This window comes from Rhagoletis pomonella, unplaced genomic scaffold (genome assembly GCF_013731165.1).
Source record: "Rhagoletis pomonella isolate Grant_MI unplaced genomic scaffold, Rhpom_1.0 Rhpom_scaffold_00013, whole genome shotgun sequence".
NCBI lineage: Eukaryota > Metazoa > Arthropoda > Insecta > Diptera > Tephritidae > Rhagoletis > Rhagoletis pomonella.
In genome coordinates, this window is record NW_023458567.1 from 5765309 (window position 1) to 5791255 (window position 25947).

The following is a 25947-nucleotide window of genomic DNA, read 5'->3' on the forward strand; positions in this document are numbered from 1 at the left end:
GAAGGTGTTGCTCGTTTTCTCTATACAGAAAAAAGTGTTGAACATACTGAGGTTGTTCACGCTTGCCTGGTTATCAGGTTATGTGGTTATATTTTTTACTCAGTTTACAACACTAAATTAATAATAGAATAATAGATTGGCGCTTACACATATGTTAGTGTTTGGCCGAGCTTCTCCTCCGATTTGTGGTGTGCGCCTTGATGTTGTCACACAAAGCGGAGGGACCTACAGTTTTACGCCGACTCCGAACGGCGATTGTATTTTTATGAGAAGCTTTTCTCATGGCACAAATACACAAGGAGGTTTACCATTGCCTGCGGTCGTCACCGCTGTTAAGAAAAACCCTTTTTTCCATATTTTTTTCGATGTTGCTTCGACCAGGGCTTGAACCCTGGCGCAGCGGAGTGGAAGCGCGCACTGCTGACCACTACACAACAGCGGCCGACACAGCAATAAAACACACTACACAATAATTATTTTTAACCAGATAACCTGATAACCAGTAAACAACCTCACTGTGTTTGGGAGAAAATGCGCGAACAAAAAATTGCCCAAAAATCAGCGCTAAGTCCAAGCTTCTTCCAATTTGCACTTTATAATAAATTATAAATTTAATAGACTTCAAAACTTCATACTCAAAGCAATTCTAGAAAATCTGATTAAAATGTTTCAAATTGTAATGAATATTTATTGAAATTCGTCGAATTTTTATAAATGTTCTACAAATTTAAAAATTTTGATTTACATGTTTTTTGTAGATAGTAAGTTATATTTTCATTTAAAAATAATAATCACTTTTAAATTTTTTTTCTCTTTGTTTTGTTTCAAATAAAGTTGTATTAAGCCTTTTTATTCTAAAAACAAAATTGTATGTTCGGATTCGATGCTTTAGAAATGTCCCGGTTTTTGGCCACAGATAGTAGTAAGTAGATAGTAAGAGCTGAAGTACTGTTGAGAATAGAAGTTGCTTTGAAAATTTAAAATTAGATTTTTTTTTTTTAGCTGCTACATAGATTAGAAGGCATTCAAATGGCATTATAACGGTGAATATTTAAGGATTGTGAAAATCTTAACTAAAAACACTCAACTGCTTAAGAATTTAACAATTGCTGTGCGGATATATCCCAAGGTAAAGTTTAAAGCAATTTTTACGCACCTTTTTTCACTTAGGCTTCCATTCAGTTAACGTACTCAATAATTTGCCAGTAAACTGCATGCAGCCTGCGGGTGAGTAACTTCTTTCGAAGAACCTTGTTATCTCTGCAAAAGAAAATTTAAAAAATAAGTCAACGAAATTTTTCTCAGGTCTGTGTCGTCTTGATTAAATGCAATTCCATAGATCTAATAGACTTAACAACACATGTCATACAAATAATGCGTCACCGATAATTCGCGGAATTGCCTAAGGGAAAGTTGCTGTTTTTTTTTTATTGAATATTAATCACTTAATCAAACAAACATCATAGCGTGCAGTGTTCAATTACATACGACGGATATTTATGCGATATTTTTGTTTTTGTTTACAATATTTCCTTATGCGTTCTACATTTAACTTATATGACGTACATATGTACATAAATATTAAAGAGGTCCAAAAATGTATGTAAAAAAAATAAGGTCGGATTTTTAATGCCGCCACCTCCTAGGATTGTTATATACCAAAAAAAAAATATACCCATATTTTTTTATTTTGAAATCAAAAAATATTTAGGGAGTGCTCAAAGCGCTCAAAGTTTTCCATGTATTTTATATGGAGAAAAAACAATTTTTCGTAGAAATTGTATAAAACTCTTGAACTCTGAAACTCAGGAGACTTCTAGTATTAATATCCAATTGTTTATTTAACCATTTTTTACGATTAAAGATTTTTTATTGGTCCCCAATTGCATTTTCTAAGGGCTTTGGAGGACCTATAAAATATAGTTACCATGAAAAAATTGTTAAAGAAACAATTGAGTATTATTACTGGGAATCTCCTGAAGATAAGTAAAGTTTTCCGATCGAAAAATATTGATTTTCAAGAATTCTACACTATTTCTACGGAAAGATGTTTTTTTCTCCATATAAAATACATGGAAAACTTTGAGCGCTTTAAGCACTCCCTAAATATTTTTTGATTTCAAAATAAAAAATAGGGGTATATTTTTTTTCGATATATGTAGATCAATCCTAGGGTGTACCGGCATTAAAACTCCGACTTTATTTTTTTGGACCACTCTAATAAATATGTATGTGGACTATACAATATAAAGCCACTTACAAGAAAAATACGTAGCCTTTTAGAAATCTTTTTTTTTGTTGCGAATGTGAATGGGTTGCAAGTGACATGTGAGTAATAGGGAGCATAAAGAAAAATTTTATAAAGAAAATTGCTAAGTTAAGGTCAGGGTTTTTTCAAAAATCAACGGTAATTTTTAGCTATTTAAAATCTTGCGTACTAAAAATGTTTCTCAAAATGTTCATTAAAAAGTGGAATAGATACATTAGGGCGGAGTAGTTTAATTTCAAAAAAAGTATATGGCATATTCGAGTTCTACGTTCGATTCTAAGCGGAAATGGTGAACAAACTATATATAGCAAAAACGACGTTAGACTCTCTCAATTTTTAAAAGAAAAATCAGTGTATTATAATTTTCTCTGAGAGAAATTAAGTTTTCATTTACTAAAGTTTGTGTTTTCTTCATACAATATACTGCTTTTTCTCTTGAAAATTGTGAGGATGAAAACTCGTTTTTGGTATAAACATAGTTTGTTCGCCATTTTTGCTTAGAATTCATCGTAGAATTTGAGTTTGCTATACACTTTCCTCGAAAAATTTGCTCCGAACAAATAACTCTGCCCTAATATACACATGTAGATAAAGATACGATTAAATATGTATGTATGCGTAGCGAAGACTATACTCATATGTATAAACGACAACCATGGCCATAAATAAATAAATCGTTCGCATCAAGAATTAGCGCTAAAAACATTTTTTCTACAGGGCATCATTTTGTTGTACGCGCTTGTACTTTGACTGCGCCAATCTTATCAGTATGCGTTTTCGGGCATTCTGTGACGTTAATCAGATGCTGTGTGTACATATTTATGTATTTACTCGTATATATTTACATATGTGTGTACTCGTCCAAAGTTAGGTCCAAAAATATGTATTTGGAATTATCTAGCGTCGGAGATTATATGTATTAGCTATAAAGTTCAAAATTTGGTCGAAAGTCTGAATTATGAAAAAATGTACTTTTACAAATATATTCTATTAATTTTAATTTACGTGTGTTTTGAAAGCTTGTCGTTTCATAATATTGCCGTTCTATAAGAATTGCGTTTCGTTTTATTCCTGAATTCATTCTAAGAATTTGCTTAGTAGGAATTTTCAAAATACCCACTTAAACATATCAGCTTTTAAAAATACACACACAGTTTGAATAAAAATATACACATATTTTGTTTACACATTTATGCATATATATACATACATATGTACATATGTATGTATTTAGTAAAATATTTGTGGAATTTATTTAGAATTCTGAGTCTTATCAGCACTATGACCAAGGCCTTTTAAACTTTTTTATATAAATATTCTCAGGCTTATATAATGGTTTGCAAAATTAAACTTGCATATGTATGTGCATTAGGGTGGTCTTTAAATGTAGGAAGCAAATTTTTACATCAGATTTCCTAAACCTCACTCCCTAGGCCGATGCTACTATAGTCGAAGATATCGCATATAAACTTTGGTCCCCATTGAAGGCGGTTAAGCGTGCCGCACAGGGGGCAAAGTTTAGATCCTTCTATGCAAACTCAAAAAATTAATATTACTATTTTTTTCATCTAATACCCAAAATCGCTACTACCATTGCCGACGGTATCACATATAAATTTTGTTCCTGATTGGAGGCGGTTAAGGCGTGTCGCACAGGGGTCAAAGTTCAGATAACCCTACGAAGACGTCTTAACCGACTCCAATCGGGACCAAAATTTATATGTGATATTCTCGACTTTAGTGATATCGATTCTGGGTATTAAATAAAAAAAAATATTTTTAATTTTTTGAGTCCATAGAGGCATCTGGCCTTTGACCCATTTGCGACACACCTTAACCAACTCCAATCGGAAACAAAATATGATATCTTCGACTAAGGTAGTATCGATTTTGGGTATTAGATGCAAAAAAAAATTGATTTAAATTTTTTTACTCTATAGAAGAATCTGTACTTTTCCCCCTGTGCGACATGACTCAAAAGTCTCCAATCGGGGCCAATTTTTATATGTGATATCTGTGACCGTGGTATTACCGATTGAGGGGATGAAACTGAAAAAATCGTTCATTTGATTTTTTTAAGGACCATCCTAATGTACATACATGTATACATTTGCAATAAATCACATTCCTATAAATAAATTAACATCCACACGTTTAGCGTATGGTAAAAATATGTATTTATGTACATAAGCGAGTAACAATAACCAGCGGTGACCCTTGACATGTTGTATTAATGCAATTGCTGTTAGTATAAATAAACGTATTTTTGTTCTATCGACACTTAAAGCCGGTTTCACCAGCAATTTAAATGGAAAATGGTTTTTTTTTTTCTGTCAATTTCCATATAATATTTTTATAAAATTAAATCATTTTTCACTTAAATTGTTCTCGTAAAATTGGCTGTAACAGCTTGTAGTTAGTTTCATAAATGATTAATAAAAAACGTAATTGAATATAGTAAATATGAGACAATGACATGTTCAAATTGAAGAAATTTTATTCGCAAAACAAAAGCCCGCACGTCCATACATACATACATATGTACATATGTATAGGTACGTATGTTTGTTTATAAGTTTATGCACATATCGCAATTTTTCTGCAAGAGTGCCACAATCCAAAAACACAATTTTGCATAAATAATCGCCACCTCTTCTTCTATGTTGTGTAAAAAAGTTCTTAACTACATCGTTTACTCACTCACTCACTCACTCACTCACTAGGGAAGATCGCTAACTAAATGTGAAAAGTTGTCACGTCCATTTCTTCCAAATTTAGTTCGTTAGTAATTGATTTCAAAAAAATGGACTTGGCACCTTTTCACCTTTAGGTAACGATATGTACATACATATGTATGTAAACTGCTTTTGATTTTTTCGGTTTTGACACTCTTGCAGCAAATGAGCGATATGTGCAAAAACATTCTTATATACATACATATGTACATACTTACGTACATATATGTATGTTTTATAGTCCGACCGATTAATCGGCATCGGCATCGGCCGTTCGTGGCCGATCCCAAAATCAATAGCAAGTCCTAGTTACTTAAAATTAGCACTTCATTAAAATAATATTGAATGGGCTACAAAACTGCATACTCAGAATGTTTAAAGAAAAAGTTTGAAATTTTTACTAACATGGTTTTTGTTATATAACGAGCTACACTTTCTTAAGAAACATTTAATAAACGAAAGGGAAATAGTCAAAGAATGCTAAAATCTCGTTACTGTAATGGCTAATTTTCACTATGTCAAATTCAGGGGCATTTGTCTACAAATAAGTGAAAACACATTGTCAAATGGGATTAAAAAGCGGTTTATCGATTGATTTGGATCACATAAATAAGTGAATAGATGATTGATTCTTCTTATTTGTTTATGTTTTTCGTTTGTTATTATAACGGTTTATCAAAAACATTTTTTCTTGAATGAGGTACTTTTTTTTAAAGGAATCGGCATCGGCCAAAAATTTGGAATCGGTCGGACTCTAGTATGTTTACTTGTTGTGGAAAGAAACTTTTGTACATATTTGCGCATTTATTTTGAAGTATTCATTTAATGATAAGCCACAATTGGCAGACAAAGTGCATAATTTTGTCTGCGTGTTATTGTTCATATATGCATGTATGTAAATAAGTGTGTAAACTATATTTAACCATCCGTATGTACTATGTATATGTGTCTGGATGTACTGGATTCTGATTTGACAATTTAACGTCCAATCTTAAGCTTGACAATGAAATAATTAGACGAACACAAACACGTACATTTGTACATAAATACATACCTACATAGATGGTGGCCAGATAATTAGGGACAAGACTCCTTTACAAATTTACTTTTCTTAAACATTTTTTTTTTATTGAACTTGGGGGCGTTTTCTATGAAAAATTATTGTGGGAAAAAAATAGTTTTTTTCGAATGGCAGAAGTTATTTATAGCTGCTATTTCGGAGATCATCTCATCAGACTTCTTTAACCGCAGTCAGTGGGGTATGAACCAGCGACTTCGGATAACAAAGTAGCTATGACTTCTACTATTTATAAAAACTGTTGTTTTTTCCGAAATAATTTTTCAGAGAACGGCCTCAGGCACAATAAAAAAAATTGTTGATATGATTTATTAGGCCAAAAAATAACAAAAAACCAATTAATTTTTTTTAATTTTTTGTTACATAAAAAAATAGTTTAACGATACAACGAAATATAAATCAAAGATTCAAACTAATTTAAAATAATTGCCATCATAATTTTCGATCTTTTTAATCAGAATTTTTAGGTAGTTTTAAGATATGGGCATTTCCAGCGTTTATAGGCCGTTTTGGCTGCTATTTATAATATATACTGGTTATGTATGCAGAAATATTTTTGCCAAAAATGGTCACGTTAGGTGGCGCCAGGGTCGAGATATTTTGAAAACCCGTATTTATGCTCTGATTTTGTTCACATTTGCCATGTTTAGTTGAAACGTAGTAGAACATAGATTTGCAACAAATGGAACCTCTGGTGGCGCTGATGTCTAAATAAAAAGTATATTCGACATAAAATGCATGTTTTCTTTTCGTTAAAAATCCTTGTAAGGACAATATTAACAAAACCTTTTCAATGGTAATTTTAGTAACGTAACGTCACGCCAGATAATTCAGATGATTAAAGAAAAACGCATAATTTTTTTTTTTTAATAAAGGTGAAAATCGTTTGCCGACATACATAGGTCGATCTTTCACTTGCTTATATGGAAAGGAATAACTCCACAAAAAATTTGGTTCAAACCTAGAAAGCTTGTTTTAAAAACAGTACCGGGGTTGACCGAGCTTTGCTCGAAGTGGATATATTTTGTAAAGTTTTCAAGGTTTGGGTATCGAATACATGTTAGTTATATAGCTTTTAAAAAGAATATTTTGGGAAAATTTAAAAAAAAAATGGCTTTTGATATCTTATGAAAAAGAACATTTCATACTTTAAAAATTGGGTGGCAACTCTATTTGGAAATACACTGGGAGAAGAGTACATATAGGCTGCGTTTCTTTATACATTCCGGATAAACCCATTTCACAACCAGAATAAACAGAATGCCATTGAAATATACGTTTACATATCATCAGGAACGTTCTAAAGAATAAGTAAACAAAAAAGTTGATTCCAAACGTTCAGAATGAATAAAGAAATGCAGCCATATTGAGCGTATACAAAAAAATGATTATTGAAATTAACAAAATACATTTTTATGTTAAAAAAACATGCAATCCTCATCGCAAATATTTTCGGACTCATTTTCTCAAAAATACCTTTCATTTTATACCCATTTTGCGTTGTTTTAGTTAAATTTTGTAGAATCAAAAATAATTGGCAACCTTTCTCAAATATCCTAAGGGATAACAATTAGTGTATAAGAAAATCATTGTTTAACACCTTTATTTTAGTATTCATGAATAGTAATATTGTGCCATTATTTTATAAACAAAAAATTAAATAAACGGGGATTCAAAATTGGTGGCAACCCGATTCAAAAATATTTCTGGTTTAGGGATTTTTAAAATACCTTTCATTTGACACCCGTATTATGACGTTTTATTTAATTTCCAACTAATTTCGAATAGGTGGCAGCCTTTAACGAGTATTTTTGGAGATAATACCTATCTAGATAATCGTATAATGCAAAACATTATCTGTATACAAAATTTCATTAAAATGGTTAAGCCGTTTCCGAGAGACCTATGGATATATATGTATATAATACATACATATATATATATATACAAGAATTGCTCGTTTAATGTAATAAGATAATATATTTTTACTATTAACTTATTCCCTTTATCCCTACTTTCATCAACATTTATTTATTTTAAATCCTGAAATATATGAAAAATAAAAAAAACATTTGAATTCTTTTCTGTAACCATTTATTTCAAACAGAACTGCTAAAATTTGTTTTTTCACTTACTTATCTAATTGATTATAAATAGTACTAGTACTTGCTTTAATACGTAATTAATTATTATATACATACATACATACTTGAATGTAACTGTAATCTCATTATTTGTAAGGGATAACTTAACATCATAAATATTTATGTCATAATCCAAAAAATGCAAAAATTGAGTTAAGTATGCCGAAACTGTCTTTACTTCTTTTTCAATGTTCTGCAAAAATTTCATACCAGTACGTCACTAGAACAAAATACACTCATACATATACATATGTACATATGTATGTAAGTAGGGCCTAACCAACACGTTTTTCGAAAAATACACCTTCAATCAAAATTTTAAAGTGTTAAATAGCACCAAAAACAACGGAGTTACATGCCACTTTTAAAAAAAGCCCTATTGAAGTAAATGAGCGATATGTATGTACATGCATGCATACACTGTGAAAATGCAGATGAACTTTTGTTTTTGTTTATTCAAATTTGATACCATACAAATTAAATTAAATTCAAAAAAATATATGTATATATTTCTCTAAAAAATATTATTATAATTAATAGAAGAGGCTGATGCATAATCACAAAATTGACAACTCGTAGTCACTAAAATTGAAAAAGAATAGAGTGAACTAGTTGAGCTGAAACGCAAACTGGCAGCATTCTAGTTCACAACTAATAGCTTTCTCTGCAGGGTATATACGCATGTACATTCATACCTACATACATACATATGTATGTGCCATAGTTAAGCTTAATCCTATTAAATGGAAAATGGGTATTTATTTAAAATTTTCCATGAAATAAATTCCCTTTTTCCATAAATTAATTTAGTTGTAGTTGTTTTTTTCTTTAAAAAAATTTTGTTTTATATTCATCTTAAAACATACTTTTAGGTCTAGCGCAGTTATTATCTTGAATTCTTTTTATTGACTACAAAAAGTAACAATAACGGTAATAATGCAAAGTCGACAGGTTCTTAGCTTCGCCAAGGTGGAATAGGTAAAAAATTCCTTCATGCCGTCCCAAACTTTTGACTCTTTTCAATGAGAACAGTGTTCTGGGGCTGTTCACTAGATTTATCATTGCCTGTCGAAGCAAGTACTACTATAGAAATTAACGCCACGGATTAAAATCTATGTACTTATGTATACAATATAAATATTATAACTAAATATGTATATGAATATACGCTTAAATATACAAATATTTCATTTGCTTAGGTGTACTAATAAAATCTCGAAGAAAGGACTGGCAAGTGATATATGTATGTAAGAGCTAATATCGAAATTAAATTAAATTCAATTATTTATAAATTAAGTGTATTTAAAATTGTGTTAGTGCATTATCGTAAATATTATTTGAATTTGGATTCAAATATAAATGTTGCTAGAGCTCGATAATACAATTTTTCAGCACACCATTTACATACGCCGGCTTCGATAACCAACTACAAACATACGGCTGCGGTCAATAAAATAGTAGTACTTTTTTCTGCCAAATAATGTATGAAAAAATCTATTTTTATATGAATAAATCCGCAACACCCTCCACAAAAAAAAAGTGTAAAAAATCAACGGTAATTTTTAGCGACTTGAAACTTGCACTTAACTGTACTAAAACTAAATGGGCTACAAAACTGCATACTCGAAAATTTTCTACAAATTTTTAATAAAGAGTTTGAAATTTTAATTCAATTTTTTAAAGTTTGATTAATTTTTGTTAACTTTGTGCAAGCTGTGAAACTTTTATTTATGTGGTTTCTAGTAAGGATCAAACTCTATTTTATATAAAAATTATTAAAAATAAATAAATAAACATAAGTTGCAAACAATATCATTTTGCATTTTGCTACTATCTTTTTGACCGCAACTGTGCATACATACATATGTATGTATATACATACGTATGTACATTAGGGTGTATGTAAGTATGTACATTAGGAAGCTTCCAAAACGCACAGGAAAATCAACTTTTTGGCATTTTCTTGCTGCCAACCACCGGTATTATAGAAAAGGGAAAATAAGGACACCCGTATTTTTTTATTTTGAAATGCATATGGATGTATGCGTCATTTTATCGTTTGAAGATATTTTTTTCTTTATAATAGATATACAAAAATATATATACGGATCTCCTCATTTTCGATATTCTTGAGTTCCGGTAGCAGGAAAAAAAAATGTTCGACCACCCCAATGCCATACATATATATACATATGTATTTATGCGCGCCGTTCTTGGCCAGCCACATTATTCTGTAGTTCAAAAATATTTTCTCGATCTTTCTCGCACTTGCATTTTATTAGCTTCTTAAGGCATAATTAGCGACTCTGCTACTCCCTGCCACTTGCCAGTCAGTCTCGTTTATTTATTCCTTTTTGAGTCTCTGCTTCTCAAGCGCATGTACTTTGGTATTATTTAATACTTAAGGTTGTCCCGCACAAAGGCCCGTTTTCGCGTTGTCTCCTTCACACAGTTTCCCTCCTCATCACGTTGCTGGCACTGGCGTTCTTTGCGTACTATAAAGCATTGTGATGGCACCATGTTGAAGAAGAGTTGTCCGATGGTAGTCGACGCGTCATCGTTGTTCATTTTCAAGCAGGTACGGAAACTTCGATCACAACTGCAGTGGGACAGGGTGTATGGACGAAAGTTGAAATATTCATAGCGGCTACTGAAAGCCGATATAAATAGAGGACAGTGGTCATGCCGGCGGCAACATCTATCGGCATCTGAGGCGCCACCTAGTTGGTTGTATGTATTGTTGGCTGAATTGCCACGCCCACACCAGCGTGTATGGGGCGCTATGAACCAATCATCGAACCCACGTCGCTTGCGGCTCAATATTTCTGCATTTGTTTTCTCTTCGGCAATCAACTCGTCCTCGCCGTCGCCGTCGCCGTCACCGTCGCCGTCCGCTTCGATATCGCTGTCACCTTCAAATGCTTCGTACGCATAGCTATTTTCGTACGCATGAAAACTATTGCTCTGATCGAACGACCACGCCACCGCATCTACTGGCGCCTTGCCAGGCACTACGTCATAGTTTTTATCGTATGATCCATGAGGTAATAATCGCCATTTGGGCAGCATCGCCGAGGTCTGCTCATTTGTGCTCGTGTCTGTGTCGGTGTTGGATGCTACCACTGCGTCCGGGTCGTTATAGTTGTCCTCTGCTCCTGCCTCTTCGCTGGTACTGCTTCTTCGATATTCTGGACTCTGTGTAAATGAACGACGTTGATATGTTTGTTTTTCTGTTCCTTCCAAGTTATTTAGGTTATGTTCTTCAACGATTGGCAAATATGCTGACCATATCTGTGCAGTGTAAAAACACAAAAAAACAAGCACAGTGGTCGACCACAACGTATGATAAGTTTTCATTTTAATTCACTTTTGAACAACGTGTGGCTGTGTCTATTTCCTTATCCGTTTTATTAAGTATAAACTTCCGAAATACAAATGTGAACTTGCTCCCGATATACTATACGAATTGTTTTTAAACGCTTCTAGCACTTTGTTTTGCCGATTGCTCCTCTTTGCGGCACACATGCGACTGTGTGATTAACTAAGCTCCCCTCAGACAATCGCGCCTTTATATACCACTAGCAATAGCGCTGTTGCCGAAGCTCGTCGCGTAAGGCAAAAATTGCTAATTTAATGATAAATCTAACGAACTGAGGGTACACAGAGAGTGTGCGAATGGAAAACGTAGAGAGTTAAGTGAATCCGAATATGCATGTGAAAGAAAAGTCGCTGGCCCTTTAGGAAAGTGAGAGCAAGATTCATGAGCATTTCAAAGCCTCGACAGGATGACTATAAAATACCAAATGTAAATGAGATTTTGGGGCACAATTTATTGTTGCACAAATTGCCCCGAGTTTTGCTTGTGAAAATGTCCACAAATTATAATATACAGGTTGTCCTAGACCACCCGTCCACGCCCTCTAAAATGGAGGGAAATGTTTTTATATTAAAACCCGCAAAAATGTGCCCCCAATAAATCGGGTATGCTCTATATCTTTTGGTGGTATTACCGACTTCCGGTTTCGACCGGAAGTGGGTTAAACTGACCGGAAGTCCATTTATTTAAATGGGATATAAATATTTTTACCACAGATTCGAATTCTGCCCATAAAATTACATACCTTTTCTCGGAAACTTTTTTCCTGTTTGGAGCGGAAGTCCTTTTTTTCAATTACGCATGATTGTTTTTACTACAGATTCGGTTTCTGTGGACAAAACTAGCCAACTTTTGTTTGAGTCCTTTTTCTCAGAAGTGCCTTTTTTTCAATACCTTTCAACAAGAGTCCAGGACGAGTTAAAGTTCCAAGGTCATTTAGAAGTTGAAAAACACACTTTGGAGAAAAAAGTTTCCAGCAAAATTTACGTATTTTTATCCTTAGAATCCGAATCTGTAGTAAAAACATACATACGTAATTTAAAAAATGGACTTCCGCCCAGTTTAACCCACTTCCGGAAAAAAAGTTGCCGACAAAAGGTACGTACTTTTATGTGCAGAATTCGAATCTGGAGTAAAAGTATTTATATTTAAATAAATGGACTTCCGGAACCAGAAGTCGGTAATACGACGAAAAGATAGAGCATCCCCGCTTTGGTAATTCATATTTTTTCGTTTTCCAATAAAAACATTTTCACCCATTTAAGAAGTCCAAGACGACTTTAAGTTAGTTCGACAGTCATTTAGAAGTTGAAAAAGGCACATCTGAGAAAAAAGTTTCAAACAAAAGTTACGTATTTTTATCCTTAAAATCCGAATCTGTAGTAAACACATAAAGTACATCTAATTTGAAAAAATGGACTTCCGGTCAGTTTAACCCACTTTCGACCGAAAGTCGTTAATACCACCAAAAGATAGAGTATCCCCGATTTAGCAGGTCCAGTTTTTGCGGTCTCCATTTTAGAGGGGGCGGACGGGTGATCTAGGACACCCAGTATACATATGTATGTACGTACATATAAATGTCATAATAACTTCCGAATTCGGAAAACGCGTTTCCGGTAATTAACGTCGCAGATTCTTAATAGCCATCATCGATTCGCCACTTCTCTGGTCGCCATGTTTGGTTCCCAATTGAATGTGAAATAACACAAATTTGCTTTATTTCATTTCTCGTTGAGCAATAAGACCAACTTTTATACTTAACAATTTGAGTAATAAAGCAAAATAGTGCACATATGTAGGTAGTCACCCAGTTACATTTGACAAAAAGTAGTACATGAACAAGTTAAATGGACGGATTTGTAAGTATACAATATTGAAAGTGCCCGGTGTCGCGGCGGTCTGCGTTCGACGTCCCTGCAAAAATCGTTGGACCATGTAGTCTATTTGTGGTAAATTGGAGTACTTACAAAAGTGTTCCTCTGTCATGCTGTAGCGGACCAACTCGTGTCTCTGCGCCAGCTTATTGTTTGTTATCCGATAACTGCTCGTGTTTTAACGAAATGTGATTGAAGTTGAGCATTTGAAAGCACATTTGCATGTCTGGCTGTAGCTGAACGTGTAGAGATGCTCGCTGTTAGTTCTTAGCTCCCAGCATGTTCGGGTTCGAATGCCGTCAGAGGCAACATGTAATTTTTAATTTTTGTCTTGGTTTTTATTAATTTCGAAAAAGCATTTGAGAAGTGAAGAACAAAAGCGTGTACAAATGAAAAAATATAACAACAATGCCATTGTTAATATGTTGGAGTAGTTTTGTGCTACTCTGATGTAATGCAGGGATGGAGTATATGGTCCTGCCCTAGGACATCGCAATGTTAATTGGACCATATTTTTTATATGAATTGTGGTTAATATTCGAGTACTCTTTGGTCCTTAGGGAGTACTCTTTACACGCATGCATGGAGTATTCGCGATTTTTGCAGGGGTCGCGCTCGCGTCCCCCGCCCCTCACCTCCTTTCGCAATTATGTACTGGTGGCATTATAACCGTTTAGAAAAAGGAAAAATGATAAAATAACACTAGTTCACTTCTGAAACTGCTTTTTAATGTCCAAGTAATGGGAATTATTGTGTATGGTGTTATTGCATGCATCCCACCCATAGTGGAATTTATTAGTTGCCACTGCTTTATTTGAAAATTTGCCTATAAAATGTGACTATAAGGCAGCCGAATGTCAGAAAATAAAGCGAGAAAGCCGTTTTATTACTTCATCTGTTTATTGCGGCATGGTTCCATGCAAACATTTTAAGGTTTTCCAGCAATGTTTTTAACATATTAAAAAGCATGCAGAAAAAATTCATACAAAAGCGCTATGTCCAATATGCGGAACAGTTTTTAAAGACGATGCTTTTCCTATATTTTCTTAGGCTTTTCATAAGTAAAAATATTTTATGAATATTACTTTCTTCATATGAATTATATCCCATTTTTTGTTTAATTCAAGGCCTATCAAACAGGTTTAGAGCATTTGAGCAAAAACAACATTTGTCTGTATTTTGTTGTTGCTTCTGGTATCGAAGTGCCAAAAACTGTTCTGTTTTTTTTCTTCTACATCAAAGCGTGCCATGCGAAATACGAAAAAGGTAAAAAATTTAAATCGAAAAAATAAAAATTGTTGCAACTTTTTTTCTTAGTAAATTGGTTCGCTTCTCGAAGCATTGATCCATCCTGTGCCAGGCCCAGTAATCAGCGGTTGTGCTGCTGAGTTGGGCGAGCTTTCCAAAAGCTGCTATTTAATCGCTGGTTTTGTATGGAAAATGTTTCACATGCGAATAGATTTTAACAATTTAGAATTTTTGTGAGAAGAAACATTTTCGAGAACAAATAATTTGAAAAAAATCAAATCAGCTGCTATACTGATATTACCTGTTCAATGTGCCTTGGTTTAATTGTATTTTTGGAGTAAACAAAGTTCTTTTTCCTTCTGTCAGTAAACTGTTTTTTTTTACAAATAGTATAAATAAGCAATTATTGGAAATAAAGCAAAACTCAGATTGTGGTATTATTTCCCATTTAAAAGTGAAGTAAAGCAAATTTTGCGTTATTGCCGTTTGTGTTGTGTGATCTGGCTACCAACAACCTACATGGCCCACAACAGCCATGTTTTTCCACCCTATAGACTGGAAGAAAATGTGAAAGAAGCAAATCGCAGAAAACTTCCGATCATAATAGGGGCCGACTCTAATTCGCATAACATGATCTGGGGCTCAAGCGACACCAACTTCCGAGGTGAGGGTTTACTTGACTTTATTCTTTTATATAATCTTACTGTATGTAACCGTGGGTGCGATCCCACTTTTGTGACCTCTGTTAGAAGGGAAGTGCTGAACATCACCCTTGCGTCGAGCGGTTTGTCTGATCGGAGAAGGGACTGGCAGGTGTTCAAAGAACACTCTTTTTCTGACCAACTTTACATTAATTTAAGCTCACTTTTGATCCTGATAAAGGGGCGGCACTTACTCTTTCAACCGAGTTCAAATACCTTGGAGTTGTTTTAGACAAGAAACTGGACTGGAAGCGAAACATTGAAGACCGCTCCAGGAAGGCCAATAATACCCTGTATGCCTGCAAGGCGGCTATAGGCAAACAATGGGGAATTACATATAGTACACTGGGTGTACACAGCCGTGATAAGACCCATCCTTTTCTACGGGGTCAGCGTATGGTGGCCTACGCTAAACAACACCTTGTCCAGAGCCAAGAGGAAAAATTGCCAAAAATCAACGCGATTTTTTAGCAACTTGGAACTTGCACTTTATTTAAAAAGTTGCAAATTCATAAAATTTGTATGTGTTCTGCATAAAGTTAAGACATTTTATTTTTATATTTTTGTTGTAATATGATACGTTTTTTATAAAAAAATTTTATCTGGAGGGTAATTTTGAAATATTTTCTAATGTAATAAAGGATTTTATTAAAAAAACAAATTTCGTTATTTCATTAACTGTTATTTTGAACTGAATAAAATATGTTGATTTGCTAATTATAAATTTATTTAATACTTATTTAATTTTTCGCAGTGCATACGATTTGAAAATAACCTGAAAAAGCACTGGGAAAAAACTCGAAAATATTTAGAAATACGACTGAAAACTCAAAAAAGGCTCACAAATGTCTACAAATACGACTAAAAAATTACTCGGAAAATACTCGTAAATGATAAAAGATACAACTGAAATATCATTTGAATAAGACTCACAAATGAATATAAATACGACTCGAGAAAGAGTCAAAACTGATCAGAAAAGTGGGTAATAAAAGACTCTTCAAGAAGAGTCGCGAGCAGGGACCATTTTCTAAAAAGAGTCTTTTATGATCAGAATATGAGGGCATTTATGATTATTTTAATCGCGCAGAGGACTCAAAAAAGTCTCGAATATGATCAATAATTTCAGAAAATTCTGGGTGGGATGGATAAAAACAAGGTAAAACCATTAAGAGGCGGCTGACGTTTGCCAGCAATATAATTTAAAAATTCAACAACAAAAAACTCACACACACATTCTCATTTTCAATCTGAAACAACAATTGTGAACAATTTCATTTTTTTATTTTCAATTCTATATGCCCACTGGGAAAATAGCAGAGCTGTGTAATGATTGAATCAATTGAGTGTGCATTCTCATTTTTTTCGTTTCAAAAATGTGATTGTTTGATTTAAAAAATTTAACAACCACTCTTGAGATTGGTTACAAATTGTAAACACAAAATATGTAGTGTGTTATGGAATGGTTGACACCCATTCACATAGAGAATGTGAATGCAAAAAAAAAACTCAATCATGTATGATTGGACGTTTATGGGAATGCAATCTGTCATTATCATTCAGTACTAATACTATTTGTTGTATCAGGGTTGAAATTTTTGTACTCAAAATGTGAAACCAGAAGATTGCCATCTCCCTTAAAATAAGTAAACAAATAAATATTTGGTGCTAAAATATTTTTCTAAGTGTTTGGCCGAATTTCTGCTCAAACTTGAGGCATGAGTTCTGATTTTCTAAGAAGAGTTTTCAAAGCAGAAATATACTCGAAGGTTTGCCATTGCGTGCCGAAGGACGACTGCTATTTTGGGCTATGATCTGACCAGGTATTTAACCATGGTCCTATGGAGTGGAAGTACGCACATGTAATCACTCTGCTACGGCGACCGCCGTAAGTACATGCTATACATATCGTGGTTTAAAGTACAAAACCGCGTATCAAGAAAATGCAAAACCGCGTAATTGCATAAATTATTTTCTATAGAGTAAAGTCACCCATATTTCAAAATGGTTATCTTCTTTATAAAGCAAACGTATTCTGGCTAGTATATTTCAGGACGAATGGATAAGAATTGAGCCAAGAGTTTTTGTGAGCAAATCCAATTTTTGGCAGCCAATGTCAGTCACACGGTTTTGCAGAATGACGATACGCGGTTTTGTACTTTAAACGACGATATATATGTACACATATTAGATTATTTATTCTCAAAATGCATGAAAACTATAGTATGCTTGCAAACAATTAATAACATTTTGTGATAAACAGTTTTACAAATGTATTTGCACTTCAAATTTGTATTTTAGTAAAGTATTAATTAAATAAATTATTATTGTAAATTATTATTTTAATAAATAGATATAAGGATATTTATACTTGGCAACTCTTGGACTTTTCTTCATTTGTAACAAATGACAGACGTAAACAAAATAAAAAAATAATTGTATTTTTACAAATTTAAAGCAAACGGGCGTTCTTTACAAAAAAATGTAGTTAGGGATCGAATTGCGCATATTTTTTTTACAATATCAAGTGCCCACAAGAAGTGTTAAACCACTAAATAGCTTAAAAAACGCTTTCAAAAATTCGAAACGAGAGTGAAGTGCAGTGTTCAATTGTGATCGAAATTGCAGGCAAAATTTGTGCGTGTGTAATTAATGTTTTACTTATTTGAAGAAATGTTGCCCGTTGTTATTAAAAATAAGGAAACCAAGACCCCGCTTTCCACTGGTGGTTACATAATACTTGAATAGCTCCTTAATTAACATGTGTGTGCCAGTTAAACAGGCATGTCTGAATCGATTTCCTTCATCATTCTTAGCAATTTGATGTGCATTTTTATTGTTATGTGTTGCAAACAGACATTTTAGGAACTAAATAGGTTCTAAAATCTCTGTACACAAGCGCACTTATTTTTAACAGTTTCCAGTTTATGTAATATTAATCAAAACAGCTTTTATTTATTTTATGTATTATGTGATTTCTGGAAGCGTCGAATACAAAAAAGGGCTGTGACTGGGTTTATGTAATTTGAAATTGTATTGATGATTACTAATAATAATAGAAACGAGCTTACATATCGACACAACTAAAAATTTCATATATCTCAGTAGAGCCAATTAAAGATTTTTTGTTTCGTAATTTAGCAATAATATGTCTTGGAACGTAATTATTCCGGATTATATGCAGTCATACTGTAAGCTTTCAAATTATGTATTTTTCTAAACCTGAAATTTTGAATTGTGCCGTTATTGCAGAGGACCATCGACATATATTAGTGTTTGGCCGAGCTACTCCTCCGATTGTGGCATGCGCCTTGATGTTGTCGCACAAAGGGGAGGGACCTACAGTTTTACGCCGACTCCTGCCGGGGGCCGACCACTATTACAAAAAACATTTTCTTTTTTTTGTTGGCCGGAACTGGGCTCGGAAGCTCACCCTGCGGAATGGTAGTGCGCACTTCTAACCACTACACCACAGCGATCGCTTAATTAATTTTAATCATTAATCGCGATTAACCATTTATTCGTTAATTTTTAGTCATTCATAGACTAACATTTTGTCGACAATACTCGCATAAGATAGTCCCAAATTTTCACAAAAGAGAAAAGTGATTTTCTTCAAAACTTTTGAATGACGTCTTGACTGAACTTACTAATTCGGAATTTCTACTATTACTTATAGAGTAGGCTATTCATAAAGTCTGGGTAATGAAATAAAAATTTTTCTATTATAAGTTCCATAAATATAAGGAGACTTTTATTGTTTAATTTATTTTTTGCACATAAACTTGTATCTTGAACTTCTTTTTCCAAAAAGTGGGGATGTCACAATTTCAATAGATAATAATATAGATAAGTTCATGAAAATTATTCCAAACGAAAACTTAAAATTGATAAAAAAAATAATAACTAAATTTAACTAATTTATATTAGAGGTTTGAAGTTTATCCCACTGTAAGTATGAAATCTTCAGCTATGTGTTTCCATTGTCACTTTTTCGTAGCCATATCAACAGCCTGACAATTAAGAAGATTGTGACGTTTCATGCTACCATACGCAATATCTTAAATCCTTCAAATTTTATTATTAACCTTTTGTTTGTTAAAAACATTTTCTTCTTAGATTCGAAACTTGATCAAGCAAAATTGCCTTTGTGTTTGACTAAGAGATGCTCAATAAGCTCAGAATTGTAGTTCTCATTTACATACATAACAATAAATTATTAATTTTTGTTTCACACCAACTCCAATATTGAATAGTAAAATATATTTTAATCTTACCCAAATAAACAACGATTTAGTTCAATGGTCAATCACATATAGAGTATAGGGTGGTAATATGTTAAAGTTTCAAAGTTTTTAAACGTAAAATTACGGCTAATACCTTTTTAAGCGTTTTGTAATTTAACCAAAACTCATTAGCATCCACTCAAGCAAGGAATTATTTACTTTTCAACTTGCATTAGCAGAGTGCACTTCTCTTTTGTTTAGAATTTGGTTGTCAAACACACTACATCGGATCTTTTGACAGATTTACCAGAATTTTCCAGCAGGTAGCTTCTGACAAAGAGATGACCTTACGTACTATCTGGAAATTCTGGTAAAAAATGGTAATTTCGGACTCATGCGGGTTCACAACTAAATAATATTGGGAATACTTTTGAGGTGTTTGAAGAGGGTTGCGACCTGTTTGAAACTAAATTTATTTATAATAATCATATTTTGGCCTGCCACTTTTGCTAAGTTTTGGCCGAGCTTCTCCTCCGATTTGTAGCGTGCGCCTTTGCTGTCACACAAATGGGAGGGACCTACAAACTTACGCCGACGCCGAACGGCGATACAATTTTTATGATGAGCTATTTTTTTATTAAAGACACTAAGATTTTTAAAATATTTTCAATAAAATTTTATCAACCTAAATGTAAAGCTTATGCGAAGTAGTTATCTAATTTAATGTAAATTTTAAACATTTTCAAGATAAAACATGAATTATATTTAAAACGTAAATGTTAATACAACTGTTTTATATATAATCCCAAACATATGATATAAAATCCCCTCTACCAAAAAACTTAAATTGGGTAACGCCGGTTTGAATTTTTACAATTGAGCAATTGTCAAAAATCTTCCTTTTTATCAAAAAGTTATTTACCAGGGTGTCTTTGAACTAATGATTGGTACTGAGTTAAAGAATGCACACACATAAAAGATTGCAGCCTTTTCAATACTCATTCAGTGTTAAACCTTTTTTTGATTGGGCATTGGTTTTTTCAATCTTGCTATGAATATGTTGATGTGTGAATTCATAACTGCTTTGAGAGAATGGAAAATTCAAAAATTTTAAACCTCAATCCTAAGCGAAGAATAAGTAATGAAAACTGGATAGAAAAAAATTGTTGATTTAAAATTGAAAATGATTTCACACTTACACAGCTCTGGAAAATAGGTAAGCACCTTACGAGGTACGACATGTTTCCTTTAGTACCAAAATTGTCATCATGACCAGTATCATCTACTAGTAAATCAATACCTTACCAGTAACTTACACTTCACCCAGCGGTCCTTACCACTTCACTGACGAATCTTCCTTACTTTAACGCAGACGTGGCCGCCTTATGTAAGTAGGAATTTACATGGGCATTTGGTATCAGACATCCTTCTGAACTGCTTTACATAGTAGGTAAGTTACGTATAATGCATTGGCCATGATGACAATTTTAATATTAAAAACTAAAAGAAAACATGGCTTACCTCGTAAGGTGTTTACCTATTTTCCCAGTAAGTGATTTTAAAATGCTTGCAAACGTCAGAAAAAGAATCATGGCCGACGAATTGAGAGAATGAATTTACCTTGTATAATTTTTGAGTGAAACAAGCTTCTTTTTTGTATCATGCATGATAAAAACATTACAAGGTAAATTCATTCTCTCAATTCGTCGGCCATGATTTTTTCTGAGGCTTCCAAGCATTTTAAAATCATATAAAATTTCCCACCATGCAAAACATGGGAAATAGGCAACAGTCGTCAATGGCAACAAATCGGCAACTCGCCGTAGTGAGAAATAGGCAACATTATTTCTTTCACATATGTAATTTCGAGAATATGTTTTCAAAAATTCCCAAACTGATGAACTTCGCGTCAACAGGATTCTTCAAAAACATCTAATTTATGCCCAAGACAGGGTTGAAAAAATAGGAAGCCCCATAGCAACAAAAATAGTTAATTTCGTTTACAAATTATAAGTATGTGTTCAAAAACAAATGAAATATTAAAAAATAATAAAAATTTTGCAAGAAATTATTCAAATATCGCCTGTAGCAATAATAAAACGACTCATTCAGATAATGAGAAATCGACTCGCCCAGGTGAGTTGCCTGTGGCGGACGTTTTAGAACGTCTGGTAATAAGAAATCGATACGATGGCGACATTGCCGGCAATAAATTTGTTGCTGAGGTCGACAAGTTTTCTTATTTCCGGCAACAAAAATTGTCTGGTGGGTTAAGATAAAAAAAATGAAATTTTTCACAATTGCTTTTGTATTGAGAGTGAAAATGAGAATGTGTGTGTGAGTTTGAGTTTTCAATTCTTAAATTAACAACAGAAATGGTCTGCTAGTTTATATCCAAGGTGTATTAAACAAGGTGTGATTGACAACTCAGTTGGCCCTCTTTTAAGGTACTATTATTCCAAAAAAATATAAACAATCGATTCAAAATTCATACAAAATTTTTTCAATTTGACTTCATAGGATGGTTCTTCTGAGAGGAATGTCAAATTAAATCACACTTAGTTGAATACATTTTGTTTATATCATGATACAAAAAAGAAGGGAGTTTCAATAAAAACTTTTTGATTAAAAAAGAGATTTTTGACAATTGCTCAATTGTAAAAATTCGAAGCGGTGTTACCCAGTTAAAGTTTTTTGGTAGAGGGGATTTTATATCCTAAATTTGGGAGCATATGTAAATAAAATAGTTGTATTAACATTTACCTTTTAAAAATAATTAATATCTTTTCTTAAAGACGTTTAAATTGTACATTTAATTAGATAAAATCTTTATTTTTACACTAATAAAATTTTAGTGAACATATATAAAAATTTTTTTGTGTCATTATGTCATCTGATTATTTCGCAAGTAGCTAGCCAGGACTATCGCAGTTTTCTATATCGGATACGTTTATTTCTGATATATTTCAGACACTAAAATTACAATTTTGATATTGTCTTTGTCCATGTCTTTCAAGTATCTTGAAAACGGAATTTACCTCATGGCCTAATGACTTTCAGAGAAGTGAGTATTATCTAATTCTAGTATATTTCGACAATATCGTAGTTTCTGTGGGTAAAAACAAATATACATATTTTCAATATTGGATGGGGTGTGAAACAAAATTGATGATTCATTGTTAGTATAAAAACTATAAACACAATTATCAACTTATTGAGCATTAGACCTCTTCTCTTTCAAAAACAAAAAGGGAAAGTTCGGTTATTTGTTCAATGGTTTTGGGATGGCAAGCGGAGACGGACCGATTAAAAAATAGGGTAAAATTAGAATTTTGACAGAGAAAATGTAAGTCCAACTCCGGCTACGCTGACCACAGTATTTTTTTTATAAAAAGGTCCATATTTCAAACCGAATTTATTCATAAATTTGTATCCGAAAGTTAGAAATCTTTATTTTAAACTAACGTGTAATTGTTTGACCACACGTGTGTGTCAAAAATTTTTGCTTTGGGTTAAGCATTTGGAAACATTAACCCAAAATTATTGTACAAGTAACCGAGCCATACCCAACAATATACCTTTTGCTTGTTCAAATTTCGATTCTAAGAACAAAATGTTTGTAAATAACCAATAAATGAATAACAAAATTTGGAGGGTTTAGCTATTGGGTATGGTAGCACGCATTGTCACAATCTACTCAATTGGCAGGTTGTTAATATGGCGACGAAAAGGGGACAATGGAACTAACTACCTTCATTTTTGTATCATGGTTTATATCATGATAAAAACATAATAAGGTAAAACCGTTCACTCACCTCGTCGGCCATGATTTTTTTTTTTTTTTGAAGTTAGCCAACATTTTAAAATCATATAAAATTGAGAGTAAAAAAAAAGAAATTGTTCAAAGTTGTTGTTTGAGATTGAAAATGAGAGTGTGTGTGTGAGTTTGTGTGTAAAATTTTAAAATTAAATTGCTTGCAAACGGCAAGAATTTGAAAAATTCCTCTCAGCGGTTCTACCTTCCTATTTTTTTATCATGGTTCATGATTCAATAAAACAAGGTTGTGTAATTTGTGACAGCTAAAATTTGACACTCCTTTATCTAGATTTGTATTTTGGAAGTAGGAGAAAGGGGAAGAATGTGATCGCCTTTTGCGAAAACGGTAGTGGAATGGTACTACAAAAAGTACACAAAGTAAGTAAAATGTGTATTATAAATTCTATGCGAATTTGCAATATATTTGGTGTTTTAATGGAAATACTAAACAATACATAAAAATATGCATTTTTGATTTAAGTTATTCGTCATTTCCTGGAACAAATGTAGAATACCGACCGTTCAGCTATGCAAAAACGAAAAATGCAGATCAATAGATCTTTTTATGCTCAGTTCAACCATGCCAAAATTATTTGGCGTAAGTAAAAAATGAAGATGTTCTAGAAGGTTAAAGTTCAGTTTTTAGATATTTTAAATATTAATATCTTATGAACTTAACCGATTAAAAATTTAATGACGTCACCATAAAGGTAATTAATTTGTTCTTCAGCTGATGTACACAGTTTATAGTTTTTTTTGTATTTTTAAACCCAAACCACTAAAAAACCAACAAACGTTATTTTTTCATGAATAAACTTTTTTTTTAAAAAACTGCATAATTAATGGTAAAGAAATTTATATTATTTAGAAAGTGCAAGTTATTATCTTTAATTCGATATTACATATTTTATCATGATCTACTTTTGGGTTTCAACAATTTAGTGATAATAAAAATACAAATAAAACTCTTATACATTCATTTTTTACCTGCGCCAAATAAATTTGGTATCGTTGAAATCAGCGTAAAAAGTTCTATCGATCGGCATTTTTGGTTATTTTATAGCTAAACGGTCGTATTCTACACTTGCTCTAGAAAATTAGGCAAACGAAGGTGATGCCAACGAATATTTAGTATGAAGAATTTTTGGTTTTACTACTAATATCACTGGCGAGAAGACTGTTTTATAACAAAACCTTTCTATTATTGAATCATGATCATGGTTTATATTGCTGGCAAACGTCAGATTGCCTCTCAATGGTTTTACCTTGTTATGTTTTTATCATGGTATCATGCGTCATATTTGAAAGCATAATTGCATTTTGATATTATTTCTTCTTTCATTTCTGGTATTCGCTTTTTAATACTGGCATTAACCCTTAATTTTGTTGCATACCTCTGTCCAATTTCGGCTTAGATCTTCATCCTTCCGGACTGAAAACATCAGTTCGGCAACGCTGTGTGTGTGCTTTTGCGCAAGCGGCAAGAATTTCTTGGCATTTTTTCTTTAGTTTTTTATTCAAGTCAAAAAAGTTCATAAGTTCTCACTCAAAAGGGTAATGGTTTTTCTCAATAACAACATTGGCCATCTTCACGATACCGTCTCATATGTCCATCCAGTTCCGCCCGCTGCGAATATGCTTGTCCGCAAATCTCACATTTGAATTTCTTCTCTTTTGGATGCATTAACTTATGATGATACAGTGGTTTTGCATGCGTTACTTCGTGCTGTCTGAGTGCCCATTTAGATTTGAAGGGTTTACAACATTCCTCACAATCGTATGGCCTTTCTCTTTTGTGCGAACGATAATGTACCCTAAGCATTTCAGGCACTCCACAAGAATAGCCACATATATCACAAATGAAGTTATTGGTTGCGAGGTGGGTTCGCTTATGAGCTTCATATTTTCGACGTTTAAAGAAACGTTTCGTGCAGTTTTCGTAATCGCAGGCAAATCTTCCCTCTGTTCCGTGCGTATGAGTTTCAATGTGTCTTAACTGATTTGTCCTTGACGTTAATCTCCTTTCACAAAACGTACATTTCATGCCACCATGATCTGTTAGGTAATGATCTTCCAATCTGCGCAATGTTTTAAATTTCTTTGGACATTGCTCACATTTTTGCATTTGTATAACTACAGTTTTTCCCCTTTCAAGATTATGTGATTTTTCTAAATGTAGGCGCAAAATCTGTTTGCCTTTGTAAGAACGAGAACACAGTTCACATTTGTATGTTTCAATTAGGCGACCATTAATTTGTTTACCCTGGAATGTGAAATCTAGCATGTATAGTATTTGCAAACAGCAATTTTTAAGAAAAATAGTATACCTTTTCTTGATTAGGAACTGGTGAGATCTCTTCATCCCAATCATGACTATCCTCCTCGTTAATGATACGCGATCCAGCATCGTATACTTTTTCTTGATGAGGAACTGGTGAGAAATCTTCATCCCAATCATGATTATCCTCCTCGTTAA

At 33.0% G+C, this 25947-nt stretch overlaps 2 protein-coding genes across 2 annotated transcripts in view; both read right to left on the reverse strand.

Moving 5' to 3' along the window:
- Positions 1–25947, reverse strand: part of LOC118748309 (zinc finger protein 62 homolog) — a 71388-nt gene that overhangs the window by 25135 nt on the left and 20306 nt on the right. Inside the window, exons 6-8 of the mRNA XM_036482683.1 lie at positions 25799–25914; positions 24866–25734; positions 1157–1260 (exon numbers count right to left, since the gene is read on the reverse strand). Of these exons, the coding sequence (XP_036338576.1) occupies positions 25039–25734; positions 25799–25914 (812 nt within the window). The 3' untranslated portion in view covers positions 1157–1260; positions 24866–25038. The remainder of the gene's footprint in view (positions 1–1156; positions 1261–24865; positions 25735–25798; positions 25915–25947) is intronic.
- Positions 10002–11775, reverse strand: LOC118748654. Its single transcript, XM_036483238.1, has one exon. The coding sequence runs from the start codon at positions 11581–11583 to the stop codon at positions 10621–10623; it is 963 nt and encodes a 320-aa protein (XP_036339131.1). The 5' UTR covers positions 11584–11775; the 3' UTR covers positions 10002–10620.